The 15,091-nt window shown below is 44.7% G+C and overlaps 1 protein-coding gene across 1 annotated transcript in view; it reads right to left on the bottom strand.

Annotated features, from left to right (window-relative positions):
* Window positions 1–15,091, bottom strand: part of lrrk2 (leucine-rich repeat kinase 2) — a 96,662-nt gene that overhangs the window by 74,229 nt on the left and 7,342 nt on the right. The window contains 21 exon segments of the mRNA XM_039016936.1: window positions 342–490; window positions 758–1,008; window positions 1,186–1,397; window positions 1,516–1,564; window positions 1,772–1,778; window positions 2,865–2,895; window positions 3,611–3,647; window positions 4,595–4,818; window positions 5,046–5,310; window positions 8,620–8,799; window positions 8,948–9,076; window positions 9,169–9,308; window positions 10,242–10,386; window positions 10,651–10,784; window positions 11,046–11,170; window positions 11,805–11,934; window positions 12,194–12,300; window positions 12,413–12,495; window positions 12,631–12,794; window positions 14,279–14,398; window positions 14,573–14,704. Of these exon segments, the coding sequence (XP_038872864.1) occupies window positions 342–490; window positions 758–1,008; window positions 1,186–1,397; window positions 1,516–1,564; window positions 1,772–1,778; window positions 2,865–2,895; window positions 3,611–3,647; window positions 4,595–4,818; window positions 5,046–5,310; window positions 8,620–8,799; window positions 8,948–9,076; window positions 9,169–9,308; window positions 10,242–10,386; window positions 10,651–10,784; window positions 11,046–11,170; window positions 11,805–11,934; window positions 12,194–12,300; window positions 12,413–12,495; window positions 12,631–12,794; window positions 14,279–14,398; window positions 14,573–14,704 (2,814 nt within the window).

Raw genomic sequence — 15,091 nt, 5'->3', positions numbered from 1 at the left:
GGGAATAATAATAAAGGTATATTCTTTAAAAAAGTATGTATGTCTATATAGGTATGTGTATGTATATATGTATATATGTATGCATGCGTGTATGGATATATATATTTACCCCAAAAAATATGGGGGATTGGAAATGATGCAGACAATTACATTGGAAGCAACATTCTTTCCGCAATATTAAGCTGATCCACCCCCAAAAAAAAAAAAAATAATAATAATAATAATAATAATAGTACCAAATAATAATCCATTGTAAGACAGCATTGGAGAACTAGTACAGGCCCCATGTTCTGTCAGCATTAAAAAGGATTAAGTAAGTAACTGCGTTACCATGTACTTACTGAGTTGGTTGGTACAAGCACTGAAGTTCTCTAGTTTGGGGCAGCCAGACAGGAAGTCATGTGAGATGCTCTCTACAATGTTCTTACTGATGTCTAGGAGCTTCATCTCCGGAAGACACAGAGGAGACCACAGCTCACCCATTCTGTTCCTACAGCAGAGGAAAAGGTGTAGAGACAAAGTTATATTTATGATATTTTATGTCACATACTTGGGTTCAAATCAGAGTAGTTTTCTTTCAAATATGTTTAGGATTTAATTGAACCTGTCTAGTGCCAGATGGGTAAAATGTACATGTTTGACAAAAACTAAACACCAATTCCTGCTTTGTAATTATTTATAATATAATTTTGTGCCTATTATACAGCTAAAGTAAAACATTCAGCAGTGATCCAAAGAACTCCATTTCCCATCATACCCCTCGAGGGACAGCTCCTCCAGTCGCTCCATGGCCCTGCCCAGCTGGTGGGGGAAGGTGGTGATGTGGTTGTAGGACAGGTTGAGTTGCCGTAGCGATGGGCAGGTGACGGCGGGGTCAAGGGTCAGAAGCGGGCCGACACAGTTACGTGACACGTTGAGCATGCTCAGTGAGGGCAGGGCCAGAAGCTCCGCTGGCAACGACTGCAACTGGTTGCCTTGGAGATCCAGACGTGTCAGACTCTTCAAGCTCTAAGAAGTATAATTATTATTATTTTGAAGTATTAAATAAATCATCGCAACTATAAATTATTATTATTTTAAGATACTGACAAGATTCTGTAGATTAACCGAACATTGAACTCCCCACCATTTTTTTTATTTTGCATCATCTATTCAACATTGAAGCATTCTGAACAGACCCCACACCTCACACAGCCCAGAGGGGAACTCTGATAGGCTGTTCTGGCTCAAGTCTAGTCGATACAGGTGCTCCAGCTGCTGTCGGACAGAACCCTCGTCCAACAAACACGACACAGAGTCCAGCTCATTCCCTGATAGGTCCAGCAGGCGGATCCACTCTCTGTCCCCGACCAGAGGGGAGGAGTTATACCCAGAGCTCAAGACTGGGGAGTGAATACCTGCAGTAGAAACAATAGAAATAATGGATTACCATTGATATGATACCATTGATATTTTGAACAAGGGCAAGTAAAACTAATGTTATATAAGTACCTTTCTGGTTAGGGGTTGTCCTGCCATACCTCCTCTGAAGTGGCTCGTTGAGCTCAACCTCACCCTGGACTCCCTGTGGATAGATACAGGACTGTTTGATTGGTTAGTAAATTAATTGGTTAATTGGTAAATTGATTGGCACATATCTTAATTAATTAATTTATTGAAAGAGAGAGAGAGAGCAAGAAAGAGAGAGGGGGACAGTTTAGTTTTTTTCTCTGAAATATAGTAAGTTAAAAAATAAACAATATTTATATTGGTTGTAAAGAAGATAGCCCACCTCGGAGCTAAAGTGCCTGCGACGCCCGTTCTTCCTCTTCTGTGACCCCGCCTTCCACTCCTCTGACAAATCATTGGTGGACATGGGGGACAGTGCCAGCAAAAGCGAATCACTTCCTGTGAAAATAAGGAGACATCCAGTAAGCAAGACATCCCCAAAATAAGGCAACTGTGGCCAATAATTAACAGTCACCAAATTAGCTATTATAAACTCAGCAAAAAATGAAATGTCCCTTTTCCAGGACCCTGTCTTTCAAAGATAATTCGTAAAAATCCAAATAACTTCACAGATCTTCATTGTAAAGGGTTTAAACACTGTCCAATTCAACAATTAATAAACATGCACCTGTGGAACGGTTGTTAAGACACTAACAGCTTACAGACGGTAGGCAATTAAGGTCACAGTTATGAAAACTTAGGACACTAAAAAGGCCTTTCTACTGACTCTGAAAAACACCAAAAGAAAGATGCCCAGGGTCCCTGCTAATCTGCGTGAATGTGCCTTTTGCATGCTGGAAGGAGGCATGAGGACTGCAGATGTGGCCAGGGCAATAAATTGCAATGTCCATACTGTGAGACGCCTGAGACAGCGCTACAGGGAGACAGGACGGACAGCTGATCGTCCTCGCAGTGGCAGACCGCGTGTAACAACACATGCACAGGATCGGTACATCCAAACATCACACCTGCAGGACAGGTACAGGATGGCAACAACAACTGCCCGAGTTACACCAGGAACGCACAATCCCTCCACCAGTGCTCAGACTGTCTGCAATAGGCTGAGAGAGGCTGGACTGAGGGCTTGTAGGCCTGTTGTAAGGCAGGTCCTCACCAGACAACGTCGCCTATGGGCACAACCCCACCGTCGCTGGACCAGGCAGGACTGGCGAAAAGTGCTCTTCAATGATGAGTCACGGTTGTGTCTCACCAGGGGTGATGGTCGGATTTGCGTTTATCGTCAAAGGAATGAGCATTACAACGAGGCCTGTACTCTTGAGCGGGATCGATTTGGAAGTGGAGGGTCCGTCATGGTCTGTGGAGGTGTGTCACATCATCATCGGACTGAGCTTGTTGTCACTGCAGGCAATCTCAACGCTGTGCGTTACAGGGAAGACATCCTCCTCCCTCATGTGGTACCCTTCCTGCAGGCTCATCCTGACATGACCCTCCAGCATGACAATGCCACCAGCCATACTGCTCGTTCTGTGCGTGATTTCCTGCAAGACAGGAACGTCAGTGTTCTGCCATGTCCAGCGAAGAGCCCGGATCTCAATCCCATTGAGCACGTCTGAGACCTGTTGGCTCGGAGGGTGAGAGCTAGGGCCATACCCCAAGAAATGTCCGGGAACTTGCAGGTGCCTTGGTGGAAGAGTGGGCTAACATCTCACAGCAAGAACTGGCAAATCTGGTGCAAATGAGGAGGAGATGCACTGCAGTACTTAACTTCTCTAGGGTAGGGGGCAGCATTCGGAATTTTGGATGAAATGCATGCCCAAATTAAACTGCCTGCTTCTCGGGCCCAGAAGATATGATATGCCTATAACTGGTAGATTTGTAAAACACTCTAAAGTTTCCAAAACTGTTAAAATAGTGTCTGTGAGTATAACAGAACTGATTTGGCAGGCAAAAACCTGAGAAAAATCCATTCCGGAAGTAGTTTTTTTTGTTGGTTTTGTAGTTTTCTATTCAATGCCATTACAGTATCCATTGACTTAGGACTCAAATTGCAGTTTCTATGCCTTCCACTAGATGTCAACAGTCTTTAGAAATTGTTTCAGGCTTGTATTCTGAAAAATGAGGAAGTAAGAGCAGTCTGAATGAGTGGACCCTAAAGTGACACAGAGCTTTTTCATGCGTGAGACCGAGAGAGTGCCTTTCTTGTTTACCTTTTAAATTGACGACGTTATTGTCTGGTTGAAATATTATCGATTATTTAGGCTAAAAACAACCTGAGGATTGAAAATAAACATTGTTTGACATGTTTCTATGAACTTTACTGATACAATTTGGATTGTTTTGTCTGCCTGTTTTGACTGCGTTTGAGCCTGTGGATTACTGAAGAAAACGCGTGAACAAAACGGAGGTTTTTGGATATAAAGAGACTTTATCGAACAAAAGGAACATTTATTGAGTAAATGAATGTCTGCTAAGTGCAACCATATGAAGATCATCAAAGGTAAGGGATAAATTTTATCTCTATTTCTGACTTGTGTAACTCTTCTACTTGGCTGGTTACTGTTTGTAATGATTTGTCTAGTGGGCTATGTGCTCAAATAATCGTAAGGTATGCTTTCGCAGTAAAGCATTTTTTAAATCTGACATCGTGGTTGGATTCACAAGAAGTTAATCTTTAAACCTATGTAAAATATGTTTTGTTTTCTGAATTTTTCTAATGAGTATTTCTGTATTTGAATTTGGCGCCCAGCAGTTTCACTGGCTGTTGAAGAGGTGGGATGCTAACATCTCACGTACCCAAGAGAGGTTAATGCAGCTGGTAGCCACACCAGATACTGACTGTTACTTTTGATTTTGACCCCCCCTTTGTTCAGGGACACATTATTCAATTTCTGTTAGTCACATGTCTGTGGAACTTGTTCAGTTTATGTCTCAGTTGTTGAATCTTGTTATGTTCAAACAAATATTTACACATGTTAAGTTTGCTGAAAATAAATGCAGTTGAAAGTGAGAGGATGTTTCTTTTTTGCTGAGTTTATTAGATACCAAATAACCTTGTTTAACTTGTGGTTATTTTTTACCAAGTGATTACATTGTGATTATCAAGAGTGAGTAAAAAGTTTGAAATAAACATGATTTGAAAGTTGACAAGGAGCGCTGTTCTGTGTGTCTCATGGTCCTCACCGTCACTCTCCATATCGTCGTTGAAGACCAGACTGTCCTCTAAAGACAGGAAGCTGGAGTCATCACTCTCGTCTGACATGTACCCAGAGGTAAGGCAGGGGTCAGCTAGAGACCTGGGGGTCGAGGGGGTAGGAGTCGTCTTACCCCTCTGAAAGGATAACACGTACCGAGCTAAACATGCACCCTTACCTGAAAACACAACACAGAGAACACACATCGTTTATCCCAGGTTTTTGACCCAAATACATATGCACACGTACAGTACATAACAAATAAAAAATGATATTCATTCTAGATTGGAAATGTGTAAGCAATATGATAGTTACAGCTTTCCTTCAAATAAGATATAGAGATCTACAGGAGAATCTAAGAAGGAGAGTCTATAACTGGAAATCAGCATCAGTGACTATACTCACTTGTGCTGGAGCGCAGACTGCTGACGCGACCTCGTTCAGAGAGCAGGGGGCTGAGCCAGGCAGCATCCACCCGACCCAGCCTGAACCCCCCCAGACAGAGGGCATTGTTGTTCAGGTCCAGCCCCAGACGCCCCAGTAGCTGGATGACTGCAGGGCCGTCCCCACGACGCACGCTGGCCCCCAGGGCCCCACGCAGGTGCTGCTCATGGACCCCACGGCTGAGAAGCAGCACCACAAGCTGCAGAGGCCCGCCCTGCTCACACACCTGGGAGGGGATGCAGTGGGGAAGTAGTTGAGCGGGGGGTGGGGGGGGGTTTGAAGGGCAATGCCTAGGAACTGAGCTCCCAAAATGAAACTAACTTACAAAATGTTTTGGGCCTGAAAGACCCAGAGTTACCTCTGCTGCAAAGGATAAGTTCATGTGTTATTTCATAGTTTTCATGTCTTCACTATTATTCCACAATGTAGAAAATAGTAAAAATAAAGAAAAACCTTTGAATGAGTAGGTGTGTCCAAACTCTTGACTGGTACTGTACATACAGTTGAAGTCGGAGGTTTACATACACTTAGGTTGGCGTCATTCTTAAATATTTTCCGTCTGGATTTTAATGATTTGTATTGTACTCCCTCTTACCACAGACTTTCCTGAAGCAATCAGGATGGAGAGCACCACAGATCTCCTCAGAGGGAGCTTCAATAGATTTATTTTTTCTTTCCCCTAATTGTCATCTGACCCTTTTTGTTGAACTGTTAAGAATAACAGTTACATGTAGTGGAGTTACTTTTAGTCATTTCCATATTTATTCAACATTTACCAATTATTTTTTGGGCAACATCCATATATGTCATTTTCATTTGTGATAATATATTAACATTAAGATTCATATGTAAACATAGAGATTTTCAAAAATGAATAACAGTTACATGTAGTGGAGTTACTTTTAGTCAAAACTCGTTTTTCAACCACTCCACACATTTCTTGTTAACAAACTATAGTTTTGGCAAGTCGGTTAGGACATCTACTTCGTGCATGACACAAGTAATTTTTTCCAACAATCCAGGTTGGCGCCCCCCCTTGGGTTGTGCCGTGGCGGAGATCTTTGTGGGCTATACTCGGCCTTGTCTCAGGATGGTAAGTTGGTGGTTGAAGATATTCATCTATTGGTGTGGGGGCTGTGCTTTGGCAAAGTGGGTGTAGTTATATCCTGCCTGTTTGGCCCTGTCTGGGAGTATCGTGGGACGGGGCCACAGTGTCTCCCGACGCCTCCTGTCTCAGCCTCCAGTATTTATGCTGCAGTAGTTTATGTGTCGGGGGGCTAGGGTCAGTCTGTTATATCTGGAGTATTTCTACTGTCTTATCTGATGTCCTGTGTAAATGTAAGTATGCTCTCTCTAATTCTCTTTCTCTCTTTTTCTTTCTTTCTCTCTTTCTTTCTTTCTCTCAGAGGACCTGAGCTTTAGGACCATGCCTCAGGACTACCTGGCCTGATGCCTCCTTGCTGTCCCCAGTCCACCTGGCCATGCTGCTGCTCCAGTTTCAACTGTTCTGCCTGCGGCTATGGAACCCTGACCTGTTCACCGGACGTGCTACCTGTCCCAGACCTGCTGTTTTCAACGCTCTAGAGACAGCAGGAGCGGTAGAGATACTCTGAATGATCGGCTATGAAAAGCCAACTGACATTTACTCCTGAGGTGCTGACCTGTTGCACCCTCGACAACCACTGTGATTATTATTATTTGACCCTGCTGGTCATCTATGAACATTTGAAAATCTTGGCCATGTTCTGTTATAATCTCCCCCCGGCACAGCCAGAAGAGGACTGGCCACCCCTCATAGCCTGGTTCCTCTCTAGGTTTCTTCCTAGGTTCTGGCCTTTCTAGGGAGTTTTTCCTAGCCACCGTGCTTCTACACCTGCATTGCTTGCTGTTTGGGGTTTTAGGCTGGGTTTCTGTACAGCACTTTGTGACATCAGCTGATGTAAGAAGGGCTTTATATATACATTTGATTGATTGGAATTGTTTATAGACCGATTATTTCACTTATAATTCATTGTATCACACGTCCAGTTGGTCAGAAGGTTACATACACTAAGTTGACTGTGCCTTTAAACAGCTTGGAAAATTGCAGAAAATTATGTCATGGCTTTAGACGCTTCTGATAGGGTAATTGACATCATTTGAGTCAATTGGAGGTGTACCTGTGGATGTATTTCAAGGCCTACCTTCAAACTCAGTGCCTCTTTGCTTGACATCATGGGAAAATCAAAAGAAATCAGCCAAAACCTCAGAAAATAAATTGTAGACCTCCACAAGTCTGGTTCATCCTTGGGAGCAATTTCCAAACGCCTGAAGGTACCACGTTCATCTGTACAAACAATAGTGCGCAAGTATAAACACCATGGGACCACGCAGCCGTCACACCGCTCAGGAAGGAGACGCGTTCTGTCTCCTAGAGATGAACGTACTTTGCTGCGAAAAGTGCAAATCAATCCCAGAACAACAGCAAAGGACATTGTGAAGATGCTGGAGGAAACAGGTACAAAGTATCTATATCCACAGTAAAACGAGTCCTATATTGACATAACCTGAAAGGCCGCTCAGCAAGGAAGAAGCCGCTGCTCCAAAACCGCCATAAAAAAGCCAGACTACGGTTTGCAACTGCACATGGGGACAAAGATCATACTTTTTGAAGAAATGTCCTCTGGTCTGATGAAACAAAAATAGAACTGTTTGGCCATAATGACAATCGTTATGTTTGGAGGAAAAAGGGGGTGGCTTGCAAGCCGAAGAACACCATCCCAACCGTGAAGCACGGGGGTGGTAGCATCATGTTGTGTGGGTGCTTTGCTGCAGGAGGGCCTGGTGCACTTCACAAAATACATGGCATGAGAAAGGAAAATTATGTGGATATATTGAAGCAACATCTCAAGACATCAGTCAGGAAGTTAAAGCTTGTTCGCAAATGGGTCTTCCAAATGGACAATGACCCCAAGTATACTTCCAAAGTTGTGGTAAAATGGCTTAAGAACAACAAAGTCAAGGTATTGGAGTGGCCATCACAAAGCCCTGACCTCAATCCCATAGAAAATGTGTGGGCAGAACTGAAAAAGTGTGTGCGAGCAAGGAGGCCTACAAACCTGACTCAGTTACACCAGCTCTGTCAGGAGGAATGGGCCAAAATTCCCCAAACTTATTGTGAGAAGCTTGTGGAAGGCTACCTGAAACGTTTGACCCAAGTTAAACAATTTAAAGGCAATGCTACCAAATACTAATTGAGTGTATGTAAACTTCTGACCCATTGGGAATGTGATGAAAGAAAAGCTGAAATAAATCATTCTCTCTACTATTATTCTGACATTTCACATTCTTAAAATAAAGTGGTGATCCTAATTGACCTAAGACAATCTGTTTACTCAGATTAAATGTCAGGAATTGTGAAAAACTGAGTTTAAATGTATTTGGCTAAGGTGTATGTAAACTTCCAACTTCAACTGTACATACACACATACACATACAGACGTACACACACACACAGATCATATTTCATCAGATCCCCATAGAGATCATTGCTGACCTGGTATATGAGCGACTCGGTCTTGGTCTTCTTGTTGATGTCGGCTCCTAGCTGGATGAGACACTCAGCCATGAGCACATCCCCGTCCTTACAGGCCTTCTCCAGCATACTGTACTTCAGCTCTGCATCGCCACACATCTTGGACAGGGCCAGGCATGCAGCCTTACGCAGCTGGGAGAGCTAGAGGAAGATAGAGAGAGAGACAAAGATGAGAGAGAGAGGTGGGGGATAATGGGGGGAGAAGGGGAAGTTATGAGATGGGTAAGGAAGGAAGAAGACAAAGGATTACAGAGTATGAGAACAGACACACAGAAACACACACGCTTACCGGGTAGCTGCACCGGTCAGGTGGTCCTTCTTTGAGCTGGAGGAAGATCTCTCTGTCAAAGCCTTCCCTCTGCAGCTCCCCTGCTGCCCCTGAGCAGGCGTCCAGCATTCGGAGGGCCACCTGGAACCCCTATTTAGTAAAAAAAAATGTGTGTCATTAATTTAAATAACTGGAAATCTTCTAGACTAATATGGCTTTGAGGACCATAGAGGATTACTCACCTTTAACAGCATCTCTGTGTCCTCTCTGTACTGCAGGAGACTGGTAACGAGAACAGACGCCAGGACGGGAACTATCATTCTGGACAGCTTCTTCTTAGACACAAGGCAGTAGAGGAGGTTTAGACCCCAGTAGTGTATTTCTATTGAAGAGGCAGGAAGGGAGTCAGTGTATTTCTATTGAAGAGGCAGGAAGGGAGTCAGTGTATTTCTATTGAAGAGGCAGGAAGGGAGTCAGTGTATTTCTATTGAAGAGGCAGGAAGGGAGTCAGTGTAGTTCTATTGAAGAGGCAGGAAGGGAGTCAGTGTAGTTCTATTGAAGAGGCAGGAAGGGAGTCAGTGTATTTCTATTGAAGAGGCAGGAAGGGAGTCAGTGTATTTCTATTGAAGAGGCAGGGAGGGAGTCAGTGTATTTCTATTGAAGAGACAGGAAGGGAGTCAGTGTAGTTCTATTGAAGAGGCAGGAAGGGAGTCAGTGTAGTTCTATTGAAGAGGCAGGAAGGGAGTCAGTGTATTTCTATTGAAGAGGCAGGAAGGCAGTCAGTGTATTTCTATTGAAGAGGCAGGAAGGGAGTCAGTGTAGTTCTATTGAAGAGGCAGGAAGGGAGTCAGTGTAGTTCTATTGAAGAGGCAGGAAGGGAGTCAGTGTAGTTCTATTGAAGAGGCAGGAAGGGAGTCAGTGTAGTTCTATTGAAGAGGCAGGAAGGGAGTCAGTGTATTTATATTGAAGAGGCAGGAAGGGAGTCAGTGTATTTCTATTGAAGAGGCAGGAAGGGAGTCAGTGTAGTTCTATTGAAGAGGCAGGAAGGGAGTCAGTGTAGTTCTATTGAAGAGGCAGGAAGGGAGTCAGTGTAGTTCTATTGAAGAGGCAGGAAGGGAGTCAGTGTATTTCTATTGAAGAGGCAGGAAGGGAGTCAGTGTAGTTCTATTGAAGAGGCAGGAAGGGAGTCAGGGACAGAGCCTTTATGTCTCTGCTTTACTTGTCTTTATTCACGTTACTTGACAGGGACAATGCACATTGATCCCCATTTCTGTAAACGTGCCAGATTTAGCAAGCAGTTTAACTACTCTCTCACCTCGTTCCCGAGGGAACATCTGTAGTGTGTGCAGCACAGTGTCTATCGCCCCCTGTTGACAGAGCAGGTCTACAGCACCAGAGCAGTCAGCCAGGGCAGACAGAACACGCAGGCCACACTCCTGGATGGCTGCACTGCTAATAAACTACCTCAGAAACAACAAAAAGGTATAGATTTTAAGCTGAGTCTATTATTAACAAGGATAACTGTGAATTCTAGGGACATGGGATTGTATTCCTAAATTGTCTCAGATTAGGAGTGCTGATCTAGTAACAGTTTTAGGATGTGCCTTTTAGATCACAATTGATAAGATTACAGGGACAGGGTGGACCTGATCCTTGATCAATACTCCTACTGAGATGCTTTGTGATTTGAGCAGGGAATGAATTGCATGGGGTGATATGATTACCCTGTTGAGTGTCTCTAGGTAGACTGTGTGGGCCCCCTCCACCACACTCTGGTTCTTCTGCACCCTCAGAGACACGTCCACTGTGTCTGGATCAGCCACAGACACACCGTGATCAGACACCCGCAAACTTCTATCTGCTCAAACACACAAAAGATGACCGAAAATACATTCAGATTTCATTAGCTAAATACAGCTGACTAAGACAAAAGTACTCTCTAGCAGTCTTGCTTTGGGCACTATGGCTGGAGCTTGATACACGTATGCACACGTATGCACACTCGAAAATGCTTCAACACTTGTGAACACGTACACATACCTAAATACTTTTAAAAACACATGTAAATACTTGAACACTTGTACACCATAAGTGTTGACTGTCTATGTGCGTCTCCTACCAGGACAGAGGAAGGCCAGGCTGGCCCTCAAAGCTTCCAGCTGGACCTCAGGTATGAAGTTATGGACCTTCATGGTCCTAAGGATCTGGCCCATGGCCATGTTCAGTTCATCCAGACTGGCCGTCCTACAGAGAGAGGCAATGGACATCAGTGGTACCCTAGACCAGTGGTTCCCAAACTGTGTGGACCACTGGTCCTCCCCCCAAATAAAAACAATAATAATTTTTAAGGAACTCAGTCAAGCTTACTCTTGAAAGTTGTAATAGTAGAATGCACAGGGTGCAATTTCGAAATTGGGCAGTGCATCATCAGTTCCTCTTTTTATGTTAGTCATTACATACCTTCGAACTAGAGCAGTGATTGTCAACCCGGAGTACTGATACCCCAAACTAACAAGTTTGGAACATACTGTTAACCTGTATTTATACTGAATATTCTCATTGCGATCAAATCTGTTTTGTAAGACAGACCTGTTCCACAAGAGAAACATGCTCTGCAAGTAGGAACCTCTTCAGAAGTTGACTGATGTAATTAGACTAAGACCGCAACTGGAATACATTAATGTCAGTTGAAATCATGTCAGTTGATGTCAGTTGAAATCATGTCAGTTGATGTCAGTTGAAATCATGTCAGTTGATGTCAGTTGAAATCATGTCAGTTGATGTCAGTTGAAATCATGTCAGTTGATGTCAGTTGAAATCATGTCAGTTGATGTCAGTTGAAATCATGTCAGTTGATGTCAGTTGAAATGATTCCTACCTTCCCTTGAAGAGCAGGTGGAGCAGTTTACATCCACCTGCGGAGACCTCTGGAGAGGACAGATGTCTCTTCATCATCTCCACCACGTTCACATGGAGGCCGTTGGACAACAACAGAGATCGCATTTTACCTGCAAACACACACACACACACACACACACACACACACACACACACACACACACACACACACACACACACACACACACACACACACACACACACACACACACACACACACACACACACACACACACACACACACACACACACACACACAAACAAGCTGTTAAATCTTCTGCAGTACGAAGCAGAGGCTGAAGCCTGACCTGACTGGATGTCACCTCAGACAGTTGATGGGTAGTAACAGGAGCTAGGAGTCTGACTCACTATTGTAGGTGATGAGCGTTCCCATGGCGCTGGCAGCAGCCTGGAACACCCCAGGGGAGGAGGAGTGGAGCAGCATGGCAGCCATGATCTGTCTGTGGACTGGTGTCCTGGGGAGCACACCATCACTGTCAATCACAATACCAGCAAGATTGTAAACGCTGAAGCTAAAGCGAATGGTCAATGACAATACCATGAGGAAAGCTCATGCTAACGGACTACCTTCCGTCTTGCTCTTCTGTGGAATGGTGCCATGACTCGCTGCCATGCAATAGCAGGCTGTGTATGGCCCAACATGCAGCTTCCTAGGGGGGAGATGGTTAGAAACAGAAAGAGAGAGATGAGGACAGACAGAAAGAGGGAAGAGTAGGACAGTGACTAAAATGTCAATATAAGACTAGCTAATAGATGATGTGTGATATAAAGTGCTGAGTACTTACCTGCACTGTGGAATCGGCAGCATGGACTTCCAGAGCTCTGCAGCAGGCCTCCATCCAGCACAACCCCACATCATCCACCGCCTCCTCCTTCCCTCTGTTCTCCTCTGCCTCTCCCTCCTCCATCCCTTCATTCACCACAGCTTTGCTCTTCACTATGGTTTGAGCTGAGTGGATGAGAAACAGGAAACAACAGTGGTGAGCCAGGTGTGAAGAAATGTGTGTGTGTTTCAAGTTTCATTAGCCGTATCTACGTGTGGTATACACCGTCCAACGAAATGCTTACAACAATAAGAGGTAATAAAATCTAAGAATATGGCCTCCCGAGTGGAGCAGCGGTCTAAGACACTGCAGTGAGCCGTCACTACAGATCTGGGTTCGATCCCGGGCTGAGGCCCAGCGTTGTCTGGGTTAGGGGAGGGTTTGTCCGGCCGGGATGTCCTTGTCCCATCGCGCTCTAGCGACTCCTGTGGTGAGCAGGGCGCAATGCACGCTGACATGGTAGCCAGTTGGAAGGTGTTTCCTCCGACACATTGGTGCGGCTAGCTTCCCGGGTTAAACGAGCAGTGTGTCAAGAAGCAGTGCGGCTTGGCAGGGTCATGTTTCAGAGGACGCATAGTTCTCGACCTTCGCCTCTCCCGAGTCCGTACGGGAGTTGCAGCGATGGGACAAGACTGTAACTACCAATTGGATACCACGAAATTGGGGAGAAAAAGTAAAATAAAAAATAAGAAGAATATGAACATAAAGTAAATGGCTCAGTAGAATATATGAAATATTTTAAGTTTAATACAATGCACAATTTATAGTCCAATATTTACTTGTGCTTTGAGGAAGGGGGGGGGGGGGGGGGGGCTAGTGTATAAACTGAGCAGTATAATAAGAGTCTGGTAGCAACAGTTGTGATGTGTGTGTAGCATGAATGTATATATGTGTGTGTGTGTGTGTGTGTGTGTCTGTGTGTGTGTTAAGTTATGGAGAATCAGAGCAGGTGGTCAGGCCAGTTTAAGTGTTCAGCCGTCTGATGGCTTGTAGATAGAAACTGTCTCTGAGACTGTTGATATCAGACCTCATGCTCCGATACCGTCTGAACGACGGTAAGGGAGAGAACAGCTTGTGACTGGACTGTGTGGGGTCCTTGATGATGCTGTGGGTCTTCCTCAGGCACCGTTCTGAGGAGATGTCCTAAATGGGTGGGAGCACGGTCCCAGTGATGTACTGTGCCGTCTTCACCACCCCCTGGAGGGCCTTGTGGTCGTGGATGGAGCAATTCCCATACCAGGCCGTGGTACAACCGGCAGGATGCTCTCGATGGTGCAGCGGTAGTATTTGGAGAGGATCCGGGACGGCATGCTGAATTTCTTCAGGTGCCTTAGGGAATAGATGTTGCTACCTCTTGACAACTTAGAACTTGTGTCTCTTTTTACTGCTGTCCCGTTAATGTGGATCGGGGCATATTCCCTCCTATGCTTCCTGAAGTCAACAATTAACTCCTTTGTTTTGCTGACATTGAGGGACAGTTTGTTGTCATGACAACACAATGCCAGTTCACTTACCTCCTCCCTTTAGGCTGACTTGTTGTTCCTGTAGGCCTAAAACCGTGGTGTAGTCAACAAACTGTGTGTGTGTGTGTGTGTGTGTGTGTACTCACTGAGGGCAGCCAGACAGGAGAGCGCAGCAGCTTGTAGAGTGGCGTTCTCAGGGTAAGTCAAACAGGCTCTTACAGTGACCCTATGCACCCCATTCAGCACCAGAATACTACAATATCTTTCTGAAAGAGAAAAATTGAACTATTGGTGAGGGGTGTGTCCGGGGTGTTTCCCCAGGCTCATCGCTCAACTTTACAGCAAGTTGCAGGGCTGTCGTGTGGCTGAAAAACAAATAAAGTATTTTGGCTTTAAATCATCCTGCTCATGACCTCTGACCCTTTGACCCTGGAACTGACCTGATGTAAACTTCCTGAACAGACAGCAGCCGACCTCCTGCAGTGCCTCAACCTCTGGGAACGACTCCATGGCTCCAGCCACCACACTGTAACACCTCTCTCCCCCCGACATCAGGATCTCCACGTTACTGGCTGCGATTGATTGAATGATAGATAGATTAATACTTCATTGATCCCCAAAGGGAAACTCAATGTCAGCAGCAAATGAAACAGACAAGTAGGGTTGCCAAATTCTGGTAACTTTCTCAAAAGTCCCAGATTTTCCAGAAATCCAGGTTGGAGCCTGGAGGATTCCCGGATTGCTTACTTATTACCTCCTGATTCCATCTTCCAACTAGGATGTCTGGCAAACCTTTGAATTTTGAGAAAGTTGCCAGAATTGTGCAACCATACAGAAAAGAAAACACAAAAAGAATACAATCTGGAAAAGAAGTGGCATGATACACGAGGTACAGACGTCAGAGAACAACATCAACAACACGGTGACTCCCCATACCACACAGAAAACAGGCTTGACAT

The sequence above is a fragment of the Salvelinus namaycush genome, chromosome 21 (genome assembly GCF_016432855.1).
Source record: "Salvelinus namaycush isolate Seneca chromosome 21, SaNama_1.0, whole genome shotgun sequence".
Lineage (NCBI taxonomy): Eukaryota > Metazoa > Chordata > Actinopteri > Salmoniformes > Salmonidae > Salvelinus > Salvelinus namaycush.
Note: the sequence above shows the minus strand (reverse complement) of the source record. Positions and strands in the feature narration are given on the sequence as shown.